The 16,823-nt window shown below is 40.7% G+C and overlaps 1 protein-coding gene across 5 annotated transcripts in view; it reads right to left on the bottom strand.

Annotated features, from left to right (window-relative positions):
• Nucleotides 1–3,585: 3,585 nt before the first annotated feature.
• The window catches only part of LOC108719403 (zinc fingers and homeoboxes protein 2-like), a 57,231-nt gene continuing 43,993 nt past the window's right edge, over nt 3,586–16,823 (bottom strand). For 4 of the 5 annotated variants that reach the window (XM_018268247.2, XM_041566626.1, XM_018268250.2 and 1 more), the window contains 2 exons: nt 8,874–11,402; nt 3,586–4,260 (listed from right to left, as the gene is read on the bottom strand). In XM_018268247.2, the coding sequence (XP_018123736.1) occupies nt 8,882–11,257 (2,376 nt within the window). In that variant the 5' untranslated portion in view covers nt 11,258–11,402 and the 3' untranslated portion in view covers nt 3,586–4,260; nt 8,874–8,881. Of the gene's footprint in view, nt 4,261–8,873; nt 11,403–12,409; nt 12,432–16,823 lie in introns of those variants that run through there. The other variant, XM_041566627.1, reaches the window with a different exon arrangement.

Genomic DNA, 16,823 nt, shown 5'->3' with positions numbered 1-16,823 from the left:
TATTTAAAGGAGAACTAAAGAAGTAACTAGAAATGTTGTACATTATGTTTTGTGCTTCTGTACCAGCCCAAGGCAACCACAGCCCTTTAGCAGTAAAGATCTGTATCTCCAAAGATGCCCCAGTAGCTCCCCATCTTCTTTTCTGCTGATTCACTGCACATGCTCTGTGCTGCTGTCACTTACTGAGCTTAGGGACCCACTCACAATATACAGTACACATAGAATAGAAATGTCACAATATAAGGCTGATTAGTAATTAATACAGATAATTACTACATGGCAGCACAGAAACCAGTGCAATTAGCATGAGAATTTAATAATCAGCAAACCTGTAGCATCAGCTTATATTACAGGGGAAGCTCATTTTCTGCTGGATAATTAGTGACGAGCCCTAAGCTTAGCTTCTCAACAGCCAATCAGAGCCCACTGAGCATGTGAGTGTCACAGACACTTTCCAAGATGGTGACCCCCTGTGACAAGTTTGAAGTCCTGGATCATTGCTGCTATTGACAAGCTGAAACTTTAGCCTCGTGCAATAAGTTCACTATATAAAATATGGCATTTTTAGCCACATTAATTTGGGTTTTAGTTCTCCTTTAAAGGGTGGTTCAGCTTTAACTTTTAGTATGTTATAGAATGGTTAATTTGAAGCAACTTTTCAGTTGGCATTAATTATTTTTTATAGTTTTTAAAGTATTAAATTATTTGCCTTCTGACTCTTTCTACTTTTCAAATGGGGGTCACTGACCCCCATCTAAAAAACAAATACTCTGTAAGGCTACAAATGTATTGTTATTGTTACTTTTTGACTCATCTTTCTATTCAGGCCTCTCCTATTCATATTCCAGTCTATTATTCAAATCAATGCATGGTTGGTAGGGGAATTTGGACCCTAGCAACCAGATTGCTGGAATTGCAAACTGAAGAGCTGCTGAATAGAAATCTAAATAACTCAAAAAACACAAATAATAAAAAAAGAAAACCAATTGCAAATTGTCTCAGAATATCCCTCTCTACATCATACTAAAAGGTAACTCAAGGAGAACAAGCCCTTTAATATTTGTTTTTATAAGGGACATATTTACCCTACAGCATAATTAATGCTTTTCTTTATTTGTGATATCACTCGTTGAACAGCAGAGGGCACTCGGGACACACATTCATGATATGAGCAACATTGCAAATGGAGTTACAGCCTTTCTGTAATTTGGAGCTTTCTGGATAACGAATCCCATACCTGTACCATAAAACATTCATCAGAGCACAGAATGCAACAAAACTTCGGAGGGACCTTCTTGATGCAGGAGGACGTCAAGGACTACTTTTTGGTGACCAAACATTGGTCCAATTATATGACAGCCTGGTTGTATCCAGATATTTACATAATTAATAGGTACAACCAAATGCAACAAAACATCTTCCATAAATTTACCCCCCCGTCCAATGCGTTTGTACTATTCCAAAGCACCTGGTGGAGGAGGAAGCATAAAGGCAGGTTATTTGAGGGTGTGTTTGGTTTACGCATTCTGTTTGTTTACAAACCTGATTGGCTTCCAATGAAAAGACCAGACATTGCAGCATTCCTTAATATTGGAGAATCTCTCTTCGGCACACATTTTTGTTATTCTACCCTTTCTAATGTCCTTGAGATCTCGACAGACCTGAATAAGGGCACCACTAAGAACACAGTGTTTGTATGGACAGACCCCAAAACGCTTTCATTTCACCCAAAGTGGCTAAATAGATCACTGACCTAAAACTGCTAATGAAAACTTGAATCAGAAAATAAAATATGTTCTTTAAAGGAGTGACTATATAATGTACCATTGCCCCCCACAGGTAAAAACTGTTATATTAGCTTCAGAAACACTATTGTAGTTTATATAAACAAACTGCTGTGTAGGCATGGGGGCAGCCATTCAAAGCTGAAAAATGAGAAAGGGCACAGGATACACAGCTCTGTAGTATACAACTTATCTGCTATCTACTGTGTATCCTGTGCTTGAATGGCTGCCCCCATGGCTACACATCAGCTTGTTTATATAAACTATAGTAGTACTTATCTGTTATCTACTGTGTATCCTGTGCTTGAATGGCTGCCCCCATGGCTACACAGCAGCTTGTTTATATAAACTATAGTAGTACTTATCTGTTATCTACTGTGTATCCTGTGCTTGAATGGCTGCCCCCATGGCTACACAGCAGCTTGTTTATATAAACTATAGTAGTACTTATCTGTTATCTACTGTGTATCCTGTGCTTGAATGGCTGCCCCCATGGCTACACAGCAGCTTGTTTATATAAACTATAGTAGTACTTATCTGTTATCTACTGTGTATCCTGTACTTGAATGGCTGCCCCCATGGCTACACGGCAGCTTGTTTATATAAACTATAGGAGTGACACACCAGTTGTACCAGTGCAGGTCAACAGTACATTATATTGTCATTCTTTTAATAAACTTTCATTGTTTAGTATTACTGTTCCTTTAAACTTGCGTTCGCTCAGTCTTGCCGCTACTTCACTGATGTTCGAATGAAATTAAGACTTTTTTTTAAAAACTTTTATTCAAACCTCTTAGCGTATTTGTGCAGTATACCGAAATAAGGATATTCCCTCCCCCTTCCCAGACACATCTATTCTTATTTCAACATATACAAGTCATTTTTTTAGAGAGCGCCGGGGGGCGGGGGTTAAAGAAAAAAAAAAATTGCACTCACTGGATCAGTGACTAGACCTAAAAATGGAGGGGAGGGGGCAGGGCAATCATTTGTTGTGCTCATCTCTTCCAGAGAAAAGTCCTTTAAAGGAACAGTTCAGTGTGAAAATAAAAACTGGGTAAATAGATAGGCTGTGCAAAATAAAAAATGTTTCTAATATAGTTAGTTAGCCCATAATGTAATGTATAAAGGCTGGAGTGACTGGATGTGTAACATAATAGCCAGAACACTACTTCCTGCTTTTCAGCTCTCTAACTCTGAGTTAGTCAGTGACTTGAAGGGGGGCCACATGGGACATTTCTGTTCAGTGAGTTTGTAATTGATCCTCAGCATTCAGCTCAGATTCAAAAGCAACAGTTATGTGGTCAAGTCACTGATTGATTACTGCCTGGTAACCAATCAGTGGAAAGCAAGAGAGCTGAAAAGCAGGAAGTAGTGTTCTGGCTATTATGTTACACATCCAGTCACTCCAGCCTTTATACATTACATTTTTGGCTAACTAACTATATTAGAAACATTATTTATTTTGCACAGCCTATCTATTTACCCAGTTTTTATTTTTACACTGAACTGTTCCTTTCAGGGAGATTATCGCCCGGCGACAAATCTCCTCTTCGTCGAGGCGACTAATCTCCGCAAACTGCCTCCCGTCGGCTAGAATGGCACTCGGGAGGGCTCCGTTTACTTCGGGCGACTTCTAATCTAAGCGCTCCGAGTGCTATCCCGCCGGCAATTTCTATTTTAGCCGATGGGAGGCAGTTTGCAGAGATTAGTTGCCCCGACTAAACCTGGCGACTAATCTCCCTGAATCTGAGCGTGCGCCCTGACTCTAAAACATTCATTTGGAAAAGTATCCACCCCCACTAATTAAAATGCACATTTCCTAAGCAACCTTCCTCATTATTTCACTTAATTATATGAAAATGTTCCAAAATTTCTCAAGCCACCAGGAAGCCCTTTTTGTTGAGGTCCGTCAAATTTGCAGCCAAGCAGAATAAAATCAATAATCCTCTGAACACAGCAGAGGCGCTTGCCGAAAAAGGGGGCGGGGTCTCTTGCTCTACTAAACTGCAGTCACAACTGGAGTTTTTCTCTTGTATGAAAGTTAAATTCTTGGATTTACACCAACCATTCCGAGGCAGTGGTCCCACAATTGCATGGATGTACCACAAAGGAGTAAAAATATATATACTGTATATACAGGCAGAGGGCGATAATACAAGTTAGTGGTTACTATTTCTAAACAATTCCGGGAATTTAAAAAAAAAAAAAAAAGCAAATGTATTTTCTGTCAAATAAAAAGGGGCACCCAACTTGTTTTTTTTTTTCAATGGTTTCAAAATGATTCCAATTTAAGCACAAAAAAAATGTACAATGGTCTTCTAGTTCTTTGGCAAAAAGAACTTAATTGTAGTCCAGGAGTTCTGTGCCAGGATTTCACCAATATTCTTGATTTCATTATCAGTTCTTGTAGGAAAATAGATTTCTATATTCTCTTCAAAGACTAAGACCGTCCGGACACTGGATCGGACCCGCTAAACTGAAAGAGAGAAAACAAACATTTGAATTTTGCCTTCTAATATTTTCTAGACGCTTCCTAAAAATATTTTAATTTGTGTGTAAGATTTGGCATACAGGTATGGATCAGTTATTCAGAAACCCGCAACCCATTATCCAGAAAGCTTGTCTCCCATAGACTCTATTTTATCCAAATAATCCAAATTTTTAAAAATAATTTCCTATTTCTCAGCAGCCTGTACTTGATCCAAACGAAAATATCATTCATCTTTATTGGAAGCAAAACCAGACTATTGGGTTTATTTAATGTTTACATGATTTTATAGTAGACTTGAAGCATGAAAATCCAAATAACATAAAGATCTGTTATCCAGAAAACACCACATCCCGAGCATTTAGGATAACAGGTCCCATACCTGTACCTTGTACTTGATCCCAACTAAGATGTAATTAATCCTTATTGGAAGCAAAACCAGCCTATTGGGTTTATTTAATGTTTATATGATTTTCTAGTAGACTTAAAGGACCAGTAACATCAAAAAAAAAATTGAATTTGTTTGTATATAACGGAAAAAAAACACCAAGACATATTTAACTTTAAAATCACAAAGTCTTTATTAAGAACCAACGTACTGAAACTCCATCGTGCGGCACTTGATTTCTCCTCCCTGCCTTCCTTATAGGAAATAGCCAGAGGGCAGAATCGAGCGACCCGCAATGGATTGTTGCCCTGTCGCCTTTTCTAAAGAGGAGCGCAAGCGGAGTTTCGCTAAGTTATTTCTTAATAAATACTTTGCGATTTTGATGTTACTGGTCCTTTAAGATCCAAATTAAGGAAAGATCATTTATCCAGAAAACCCCAGATCCTGAGCATTCTGGATAACAGGTCCCATATCTGTATTACAGTATTTACTGAATTTATTCTAACTATACAAAATTATTCAGATCCCTTGACAAATTATCTCATTTTAACAGATAACACCATTATGTTCTACAGAGCTTATCTGCTGTGTAACCTGAGCCTTTTCTCCTTTGAATGGCTGCCCCCATTGCTACACAGCAGCTTATTTATATAAACTATAGTAGTACTTATCTGTTATCTACTGTGTATCCTGTGCTTGAATGGCTGTCCCCATGGCTACACAGCAGCTTATTTATATAAACTATAGTAGTACTTATCTGTTATCTACTGTGTATCCTGTGCTTGAATGGCTGCCCCCATGGCTACACAGCAGCTTGTTTATATAAACTATAGTAGTACTTATCTGTTATCTACTGTGTATCCTGTGCTTGAATGGCTGCCCCCCATGGCTACACAGCAGCTTGTTTATATAAACTATAGTAGTACTTATCTGTTATCTACTGTGTATCCTGTGCTTGAATGGCTGCCCCCATTGCTACACAGCAGCTTGTTTATATAAACTATAGTAGTGTTTCTGAAGCAAACACAGCAGTTTTACCAGTGCAGGGCAACACAGCATTATATTTGTATTACTTTAAAACACTTATTTTTTGAGGTTACTGTTCCTTTAACTTGGCCATTGTAGCACAAACTTCTTTTCTAAGCTGCTCCAACGGTAAATTGGCCTTGTATTTGGAACGACTGTCCCTGGATGAGTGACCAGTTGAGATGTAGAGTAAAGTTTTGCAGTCAGATAAGGCCCATGATCAAACTTTCTTTTCATGGTGTGGGCCTCTTTTCAATAAATTAAATCCAAAACATGTTAGGATTTGTTATTCATTAAAGGATAAGTAAACCTTAAAAATAAATGAATGTAAAATTGATGAGGGTGCAATTCTATGCACTTTTGCAATGTGCATTTATTATTTATTTTTAATTCCAAGATGTTAAAGGGATACTGTCATGGGAAAAAATGGGTTTTTTTTTTTTAAAACACATCAGTTAATAGTGCTACTCTAGCAGACTTCTGCACTGAAATCCAATTCTCAAAAGAGCAGATTTTTTTTATATTCAATATTGAGGCTAGACATATTGTCAGTTTCCCAGTTGCCCCAGTCTTGTGACTTGTGCCTGCACTTTAGGATGGAACTACTTTCTTGCAGGCTGTTGTCTCTACTACTTAATGTAACTGAATCAGTCTCAGTGGGACTTGGATTTTACTACTGAGTGTTGTTCTTAGATCTCTACCAGGCAGCTGTTATCTTGTGTTAAGCTGGCCATATACACAAAGATCTGATCGTACGAATCAAGGATTCATACGATTTTCGGACTGTGTATGGGGAGTCCTGACATTTTTCATCCTGCGGAGATCGGTCGTTTGGTCGATCGGACAGGTTAAAAGATTTCTGTCGGCTGCCGATAATATCTATGCGTGTATTGCCGATCGTAGGATTTTCAGAGGGAGACTGACACCAGCTTTGGTCGGACATAACTTCCATACGATTGCTGTCAGGGGCAGAACATCAGCTGATCTGTTCTTTTGTACTTTATTTGATCGGAATGGTTATTGGCAGGTCAGGAGATGGGGAAGTCTGATCATACGTTGATTCGTACGATCGGCTCTTTGCGTCTGAGGCCAACTTTAGGGAGGTGCTATCTCGTTACCTTCCCATTGTTCTGTTGTTAGGCTGCTGGGGGGGAGGGTGAGATCACTCCAACTTGCAGTACAGCAGTAAAGAGTGACTGAAGTTTATCAGAGCACAAGTCACATGACTGGGGGCAGCTGGGAAACTGACAATATGTCTAGCCCCATTTCAGATTTTAAAATTAAATATAAAAAATCTATTTGCGCTTTTGAAAAATGGATTTCAGTGCAGAATTCTGCTGGAGTAGCACTATTAACTGATGCGTTTTGAAAAAAACATGTTTTCCCATGACAGTATCCCTTTAAAGGATTCATGTACTGTTAACATCAATGAATTTTGTTACAGCAGCTCCACCTGCTGGTCATTTTCTGACCAGTCTGACCACCAAGTAGTCAAGGAAGTTGTCAGGAGAAAGAAAGAGGCTGCTCTAATGTTCTTCTGCTTAGGAAAAACATAGAAAACTTTCTCAGAAAATTACCAGAAGGTGGCACTGTTGTAACAAAATTCATTGATGTTAACAGTACATGTAACCTTTAAAATCTTGGAATAAAAAAATAAATGAATGTACATTGCAAAAGTGCTTAGAATAGCCCCCTTATCAATTTTACATTCACTTATTTTTAAGGTTTACTTATCCTTTAAAGGGCATGTAAAGTCTAAAATAGAATAAGGCTAAAAATGCTGTATTTTGTATACTAAATATAAACATGAACTTACTGCACCACAAGTCTAATCAAACAAATGATTTAATCTTTCAAAGTTGGCTACAGGGGGTCACCATCTTGTAACTTTGTTAAACATCTTTGCAAGACTAAGACTGTGCACATGCTCAGTGTGGTTGGTTCTTTGATTCATTTTTAATTTTAGGGCTGAAACAAAATGTCTGTATACAGGGTTTTTAAGTGTATTTTGCCAGACACAGATCAACAAATCAAATCACGTTCCAAGGGACTGTTCATACTGTGTGTTTTTTTAAAAAAGGCACAGAATAAAGAAAAGTGCAGGGATTAATATAGTGGGAAAATAGATATATTTTTCAACTTGCACAGGGTTGCAGGTAGCAAAAAGTGTGTGTTTGGGGGTCAACAATAACCCTATTATTAACTTTCCCCACTCCACTTCCATCCTATAGGTCAGGTAAGGCATTAGGGGAGCCCTACTAATAATAATATAATATAAAAAGGTTTCCCAGTCAACTATCTGTCCATTTCTAAGCTGCCATTTAACACAATGACAACTTGAAAACATCTCAACATTCGCAAGTCTCCATTCTATTGACAGTTTTCCAGTTGTGCCATGTGACATTAAGGGGCAGATTTACTAAGGGTCAAAGTGAATTTTCCAATTTCAAAAACTTCAAATTAATTCGAAATAATTTTTGGATACTTCGACCATCGAATAGGCCAAATTCGACTTCGAAGTGAAAAAATTTTGACTTCGAAAATCAAAGTATTGCCTCTTTAAAAAACTTCGACTTCGACACTTCGCCATCTTAAACCTGCTGAATTGCTGTTTAGCCTATGGGGGACCTCCTAATACCTATTTGCACTTAGAAATTCGGCCCTTGATAAATCTGCCCCCAGGTGTCTTGACTACAAAGTCAACGTTTCAAGGATAAGAAAATAAAATCTTTTGCTAGTTTAGGCAACCAGAGTCTGTAGACATTAACAAATGAGAAGCCATTATTTTAGAATGAGAAGAAACAAGAATATGTTGCCATCATGGCTGGCCCACCATGGTAAATAAAGTAGATCATGAAAGCCATTCCAATTCTGCTCTTTCCTACACACTCGTTTGGTTTGAAACATTTATTCAGGGAGAGTTCCAACAAACACTGCCAAACCCTCTTGAACCTCTTGTCTTCTGAGTAGCTTTAGGAGTTCATTCCACACATGGTCTGAAAAGCTCTGGTGGTAGCTTTAAATAAGAACCTCCAAAATATGTCATTTTTTCCCATTAGGAGATCGTTTCTAGGGGGTAACTGACACTGCTTGTTAGAGAATAGAATTTACGATATTATTGGCTCTGAGCCCAATCATAGTCACAACTCTATATAATATAATGTGCAAGAACATTGGCTTGACTAACCATCAATCTTAATTAGGCGTATCTTCTGGAGTGTCAGTTGCTGCTTGTCCCCAGCTGTCTGCACCATCAGAAATAGCCTCCTCATCTGCCAGAGGTCCACTGGCCCAGTCTTTGCCTGTGAATTCATTTTCTGTCATGGCGTCATCATCTTGGCTACTGTTCTCCATTTGATCCAGTGCGGCTTGTTGCTGCCATTCCACAAAGTACACTCTTAGGTCGTCAGGACTTATCTGCGACCTTGAACTCAAGAGCTCAATGTCCTCTTCGTGTAACTGGTTGTACTCTTGGAAATACCTTGTGAGAATGTCTTTTCCTACCTTAGTGGCTGAAATCATCTTGATGTATTTTCTTCTCTCGTCCAGAGAGCGCTCGTAATGTTTCCTGTATTGTTCCATCCACCTTAGGCTCCCCGTTTTAAGAACACACCTATTGTCCTTAAACCACTTGACTATTTCAGTCCGAACAAGACCAGTCTGTAATGCCAATTGGTCGTATTCTGGCGGGGACGGCCACTGGGTTCTTGCAAACGTACTTTTTAATAAATGGAGTTGCTCCTGCTTAGACTTGCATGGTGCTGTGGTTTGCGGCCAAGAACCAGATAAATTTCCCCTTTCAGGAGAAGCCCCATTCACCGGTATGATATCATTTTGGTCTGAGCCCATAGAATCCAACACTGCTTGCTCCATGGAATCCCTGATTTTTCTCCTTTCTGAAAACCACAAGTCTATTTCTTTTCTAGTCATTTTAGTCTCCGCTTTTAAATGATCCATTTCAGTTTGAGTCGGATACGAACTTTTAAGGAAACCGCTTTCAAGACAAGCAAGCTGCTCTTCCGTCGTCTCCGTGACCTTCTGAGAAGCAATCTCTCTGTATGGGTGGTAACCCCGTGTAGACCTAGATGTTACCCTGTCTCTAGCTATGGATTCACTAGTGATATGAACAATGCCTCTCTGGCTCCTGTATCTATGATCACTGAACCACTTTTTAATCTCACTTCTGGACAGCCCAGTAAGGTCAATGAGCCTATAGATTTCAGTGTCGTCGGGAAACTGACTTCGGACAAAACTGGCTTTCAGCAACCCAATCTGCTCCTTTGTCTTTTTACGTTCGTTTGGTGGTGTGACGGTCAACTTGGGTTGAATTGCTGGTGGCGTGTGTGTAATTATTTGCCGTTTGGGTTCTGGCGTGTCTTGTATCTGCGGTTGTGTCTGGCGTTTCGGGGTTTGATTAGAAATAGCACCAGTATTAGCTGAAAACTGAGGGACTGTCACAGCGTGTGAATTAGCCACCTGAGTAAAGACTAGCCCAGTTTGACCAATTATCTGACATGGCAAAGCCGTCTGGATAACAGGCTGAGAAACTTTCGTTGAACCGGTTATGGAGGCTGGTAAAACAGTAATTGTTTGTGGGACAGACTGTATCGTGCCATTGAACATTTTTGTCCTTGCCTCTTCCACTTCTTCTGGAGACCAGCTTATGCCATGTTTTAACCGCTGAGTAGCAAACCATATTCGAATCTGTTCCTCTGGGTTTTTGGACACAGCCGTCAAACAAGACAACTCTGCTTGGGTTGGGTAAGGAAATTTATTGAACGAGTTGATTAGGGTTGCATTTGTGTCAAGGGCAGAATTGTATTTGCTGCTGTTTAGAGGCACTGGGACCTTTGGAAGAAGGTTAATATTGGGCGGAAGCTGAACAAAAGGGGAAACGTGAGTTAAAATATCCCCACGCAGGTCATGGGAAATACCATTTGTTTCTGTAACGTTGCTCCCGTCATAAAAGTTATCATGAAACGCTTCTTCCTTCCGTGATGCTTTCTTACTCTCCATCCTTGGTTTTCCGAACTTCATGATTGGCATTTTGCTCATGGATATCCCAGACGCGTTGTCGTCATCAAAGCTGTCGTGGGCGCTGCTGATGTCGACGCTTCCCTCAATCGACTGCTCTAGGATGGTTTGATTATTGCGTTTCATCAGCTTTAATTTGAAGTTATTTTCACCGGGATGAAACTTCGAGTTGTGATCGGACAGGGAGTCGTATTTTTTGGTTGTGAAGTTACATTCGGCGCAGACGTAAAGCGGGTTGAGAATTACGTTGGGGTGCTGCATATCAACGTGTTCGGTAAATTCGTTCAGATTTTGGGTGACATAGGGGCAGTATTTACACTCATAACCTCCTTGAAGTTTTTTGGACTGATTTTCAGCCGGAGGTTTATCATTTTCTATTTCTTTGTCCTTCACAGGTTTTTCTTGGTCAGCTGACCAGTCATCCTTTGTGTCTGGCCCAGCGTTTTCTCCAACAATATCGAGATCGTTGTCCTCCTGGTCGATAATTTCAGAAGCTCGCACCATGCACGGTGTGGTTGATTTTCTTTTGCTAGCCATGCTGAGGATGGACTAGGAGAGTCTGCAGTAACTGGATGCCGAGTTAATCCACTCAGGCAATGGGGTCTTTAAAACCCACAGGTTTTCCAGGGCCAATGCTCACTGTTGCTAGGTATCAGCATAGGGATGGATTTTAATTGCGAGCCTGCAAACCAAGTAAAGAGAGAAGGATTAGAAAAATGCGCATTTGCATCAACTTTATAATATGATATAGTGAAGGCTAATACAGTTAAAGGACAAGAAAACACCCCCTACCCTTTTTGAATAATCACCCACAATATACAGGCCACGCGTCCTATATACTATAGGGTGGGGGGGGTTCCTTTCCTAGAAGATGAATTAGAGCTCACTCAAATAACTGATTCCAGTACAAACAAAATCTAATAAAATAACTGCCTTTTGCACAAATCCTGCATGTCTAGTGATTTTAATTAGGGATGCACTGAATCCAGGATTCGGCCTTTTTCAGCAGGATTTGGCTGAATTCTTCTGCCCGGCCGAACCAAATTAGGGGTGGGAAGGGAAATCCAGTGACTTTTTGTCACAAAACAAGGAAGTAAAACATGTTTTCCCTTTCCTACCCCTAATTTTCATTTGCATATGCAAATTAGGATTCGGATTGGTATTCAGTCTAATTTTTCCCGAAGGATTCGGGGGTTTGGCCGAATCCAAAATAGTGGATTCCGTGCGTCCCTAATTTTAATAGAGTGAGCTCTAATAGATCTTTTAGGCAAAAGGAGCCCCCCCCCCTATAACATACCTCCCAACATTTTGCAAATCAAAAGAGGGACAAAAGTTGTGCCGCGCCCATTTTTGTGCCCACACCCCCTAATTACCATGTTCATTTTACAAATTGTATGGTATGTTACACACACTAACACACACACACAGTAACACACACACACTAACACACACACACACTAACACACACAAACACACACAGTATAGTAACACACACACACAGTAACACACACACACATAGTAACACACACATAGTAACACACACACAGTATAGTAACACACTAACACAAACAGTAACACATACACTGACACTGTAACTGACAGAGTAGGGCTCTAGTCTCCCTTGCCTGGCAGGCTGTATGGCATCCCCCTCCCTAAATGCACCCCCCCAAGCAGGAGGCAGTTACTCACAGACGCACACATTCCAGCACAAAATCAAGAAGAGCAGGCAACCGCTGTGATGAAAAGCACGTGGATCCAGCCCTCCTCCTGTTGGCAACAGCGTGGAAGTGAGTGATGGCACCATGTTTCCGCTCCTTTAGCGGAGCCCCCAGCACTAAAAGAGCCCATCAAGGCACACCCCTCTCTCTCAGACACAGAAGCACCACTCTGTAGGTTCCGCCCCCTCCAATGACGCCGTGCTTAGAAAGTTTTTTTTTCTCAGGAAGTCGGGAATTTTAACTACAATAGCGGGACAGCGGGTTGAGCTATCAAAAGCGGGACTGTCCCGCCCATACGGGACAGTTGGGAGGTATGCTATAAGATATATTGGATCTAACTGTCAATGAATATGTGACACCCAACTGCTGCCTGAAGACAGAATGAAGAGACACAGATGCTGAGAGAGGGATAGTGAAGATAAACTTGATTATTTCAGAAACAGTACAGCCTTTTTAATTGATTATATTTATAAAAGGTTATTTCAGTATGCTGAAGCTTATATTAAATTTTCATTTTCGCGATAGTTCCCCTTTAGGATGATAGCCTTAGTCTACAGACTTTGGTTAAGAGGGAGGAAAATTAAACCATTTTTAAAACCTAGATTTAAGAAAAAAGGTAATACATAGAAAACAAGAAGCATTTGAAAATGATAAGGGTTGAACTGCTCCTTTAATGGGGTGGTTCTCCTTGAACTTAACTTTTAGTATTTTATAGAATGGCTAATTCAGAGCAACCTTTCAATAGGTCTTAATTTTCTAGATTTTCTTTTTTTAATTATCTGTCTTCTTCTTCTGACTCTTTCAAGCTTTTAAATGGGAGTCACTGACCCCATCTAAAATCAAACGCTCTATAAGGCTACAAATGTATTGTTATTGTTACTTTTTATTACTTATCTTTCCATTCAGGCCTCACCTGTTCATATTCCAGTCTTTTATTACAATCAATGCATGGTTGCTAGGGTCGTTTGGACCCTAGCAACCAGATTGCTGAAATTGGATACTGGAGAGCTGTTGAATAAAAAAGCTAAATAACACAAAAACCACAAATGATAAAAAATGAAAACCAATTGCAAATTGTCTCAGAATATCCCTCTCTACATACTACTGAAAGTTAACTCAAAGGTGAACAACCCCTTTAAGTACCAAGTAGCTAAATAATTCCCTCCCCCACCCTGTGCAGTGTCAGCTTGATCACACTGTATACAATTAGCAGCTAACGACCAGCTCCACTGACAATCAGCAGAAATCAATGTGTTGTTGCAAATCGTTAACCCGGCGCTGCTACTAGAAATTAAAGAAATTATTTTCTCCTAAGGAAAAAGGGGGGGGGCATAGTCTGCTAAGCAAAATTGTATAACTCAATAAAAGAAGCCTCCGGTGACCCAACTGCAAAGCTGGCCATAGACGTGCAGACCCGACCTACCACTAACAATAAAGATTAAATAAAGTAGTAAAAAGAACAAATCAGATGCTGTTCTGGCCATTAAAATCACAGGCAGCAATCATACATAAGTAATGTCTGACAAATAGTAGTGACAGTCAGAGAGGCGAAGATATTATCGGTAGCCGATATAAATCTTTCAACCTGTCTGATCAACTGAATGACTGATCGCCATGGCACGAAAAATGTTGGGACACTCCACACACAATCTGAAAATCGTACAAGGCTTTATCTTTGCATCTATGGCCAACTTAGGGTTGCCACCTTTTTAACGGGGTGGTTCACCTTGAAGTAAACTTTTAGTATGCAATAGAATGACCAATTCTAAGCAAGTTTTCCATTGGTTTTCATGATTTATTTTTTTATAGTTTTCTCCTCCTCTTTCCAGCTTTCAGATGGGCGTCGCTGACCCCATCTATAAAGCAAATGCTCGGTCAGGCTACAATTGTATTGTTATTGCTCATTTTTATTTCTCATATTTCTATTCAAGCCTCTCCTATTCATATTGCAGTCTCTTATTCAAATCAGTGCATGGGTTGCTAGGGTCCAAATTTCCCTAGCAACCCATGCACTGATTTGAATAAGAGACTGCAATATGAATAGGAGAGGCTTGAATAGAAATATATATGTTTATAATGTAGACTGAAGAGCTGCTAAATAAAAAGCTAAATAACTCAAAAACCTTCAATAATAAAAAATAAAAACCAACTGCAAACTGTCTCAGAATAGCACTCTACATCATACTTAAATCTCAATTGTGAAAAACCCCTTTAAGGGCTCTTACACATGGGTGGTTTTTCCTGTGCTCCCCTGCGTTACGTTTTTCTGCGTTCAGCCGCAGGGGGAGCGCAGGAATAGACACATTACGTTTTTTCCAATGGGGCTGTTCTCACACAGGCGCGTGTAGGCGCCGAACGCAGGAAAAATGCAGCATGTTGCGTCTCAACCTGCGTTCGGCGCCTACACGCGCCTGTGTGAGTACAGCCCCATTGGAAAAAATGTAATGCGTCTATTCCTGCGCTCCCCTGCGGCTAAACGCAGAAAAACGGAGCGCAGGGGAGCACAGCTACAACTGCCCGTCAGTAAGAGCCCTAAAACTGAACACATATAGAATCCACAGCCTGCATGACTAATTAGCAATTCATTTAGATGCATGACGCATGGCTGCACATAAATCAGTTCAGTATGCAGCATGCATCTAAATGAATTGCTAATTAGTCATGCAGGCTGTGGATTCCATATGGGTTCGGTTTTAAAGGGGTGAGGTGGCAACCCTAGGCCAGTTTAAGACTGTAAAGTCTTTAGTATAAAACAGTAGATGGAATTCAATCTGATTTTACGTGTATGAGAATGCAAGATATCGAAATTTGGGTTTGTGGTTTCCAAGGAGACAGCACCTTTATATAGAGCGGAGGTTGAGAGGAGGAAAAGAAAAAAAAAAATCGCAGCCATTGAGATCAACCCTAAAAAGGTTTCAAATCAATAATCTAAGAAAATTTCCATTGTCCCCTTCTTGCTCTAAAAGGAAAAATAATGGAGTAAGACTGTTCGTCTCTGTATTTGACCATGATGGTATTTATACAGTAATGCAACGTTGTCCTTTTAATAAACAAGGACTGACCCACGAGGCGGGTGGTTGTTGTTCTGTAAAAGAAAAATCAGGGTGGGGGAAGAAACCTTTCCAAGAAACGACTAGGCACTGTAACTGAATTAAGTTATTCTGACACTTCTGTGCGGGGATGTAGCTGAAGTGTGAAAACCACAACAGATGGCCCATTCGCTACCTTGCTGATCCACGATGAGAACGGCATCTGCAGACTCGAACACCCACAGAAAACGTGACTGCTGAAGCAGGCCTGACTCAACATCAAGACGAAGGCAGATCAATGCACAATCATTCGGCAAAGTCTGAACGACCATCATTAATGAACTGTAGCCTTATGGTTACAAGGGGTTAAAAAAAAACCCCAGAAAAAAGCAGTATAGGCATGGGACCTGGGGTTTTCTGGATAAGGGATATTTCCGTAATTTGGATCTCAATACCTTAAAGGACCAGCAACAACATTTTTTACAAAAAATTTGTTTGAATACAACAACAAAAAAATCCATCAAGACAAAATTAAAATAGCAAAGCCTTTATTAAGAAATAACTTACAGAAACTCCACTTCCTGTCCTCTACAGAAAAGGCGACAGGGCGACCATCCATCCTGCGGCGCTCGATTTCTCCTCCCTGGCTATTCACTGGCAGCGTGTCCTCTGCCCCGATCTCCTTCTCCAGCTCTTATTCATCCTCCTCTCATGAGCAGCAGTAGGAAGGCGATGTCGGCGGGGCTCAACTGGCTCAAAGACCGCTGGTAGAGGGATGCACTCCGTATGCGCAGGCTAATCACCCGTCCATTTAGAGACTGCTGCTGTGTGTGGGTGCTGGGAGCAGGGGCCGGGCCTGCAGCTTCCTGCTGCTGGATCCTTGCTGAAGGCCAGAGCAGTGTGGAGGCAGAGGATACTGCATCTTGTCATAGTAGCGACAGATCTTGTGCTGCTTGCACAGTCTTCCCGAGACCCTCCCAGGCCTGGTAGTACTGGTGTTTCAGGCCCTTAATCCGAATCCAGCATTGCTATGGGGTGCGCTCGAAGCCCGGGTACGGGTGATCAGCCTGCGCATATGGAGCGCATCCCTCTACCAGCGGTCTTTGAGCCAGTGGAGCCCCGCCGACATCGCCTTCCTACTGCTGCTTATGAGTGGAAGATGAAGAAGAGCTGGAGAAGGAGATCGGGGCAGAGGACACGCTGTCAGTGAATAGCCAGGGAGGAAAAATCGAGCGCCGCAGGATGGATGGTCGTCCTGTCGCCTTTTCTGTAGAGCACAGGAAGTGGAGATTCTGTAAGTTATTTCTTAATAAAGGCTTTGCTATTTGACATTTTAATTTGTCTTGATGGGTTTTT

Source organism: Xenopus laevis, chromosome 6L, assembly GCF_017654675.1.
Source record: "Xenopus laevis strain J_2021 chromosome 6L, Xenopus_laevis_v10.1, whole genome shotgun sequence".
NCBI classification, from domain to species: Eukaryota; Metazoa; Chordata; class Amphibia; order Anura; family Pipidae; genus Xenopus; species Xenopus laevis.
The sequence above is the reverse complement of the archived record's forward strand: the minus strand, read 5'-3'. Positions and strand labels throughout refer to the sequence as shown.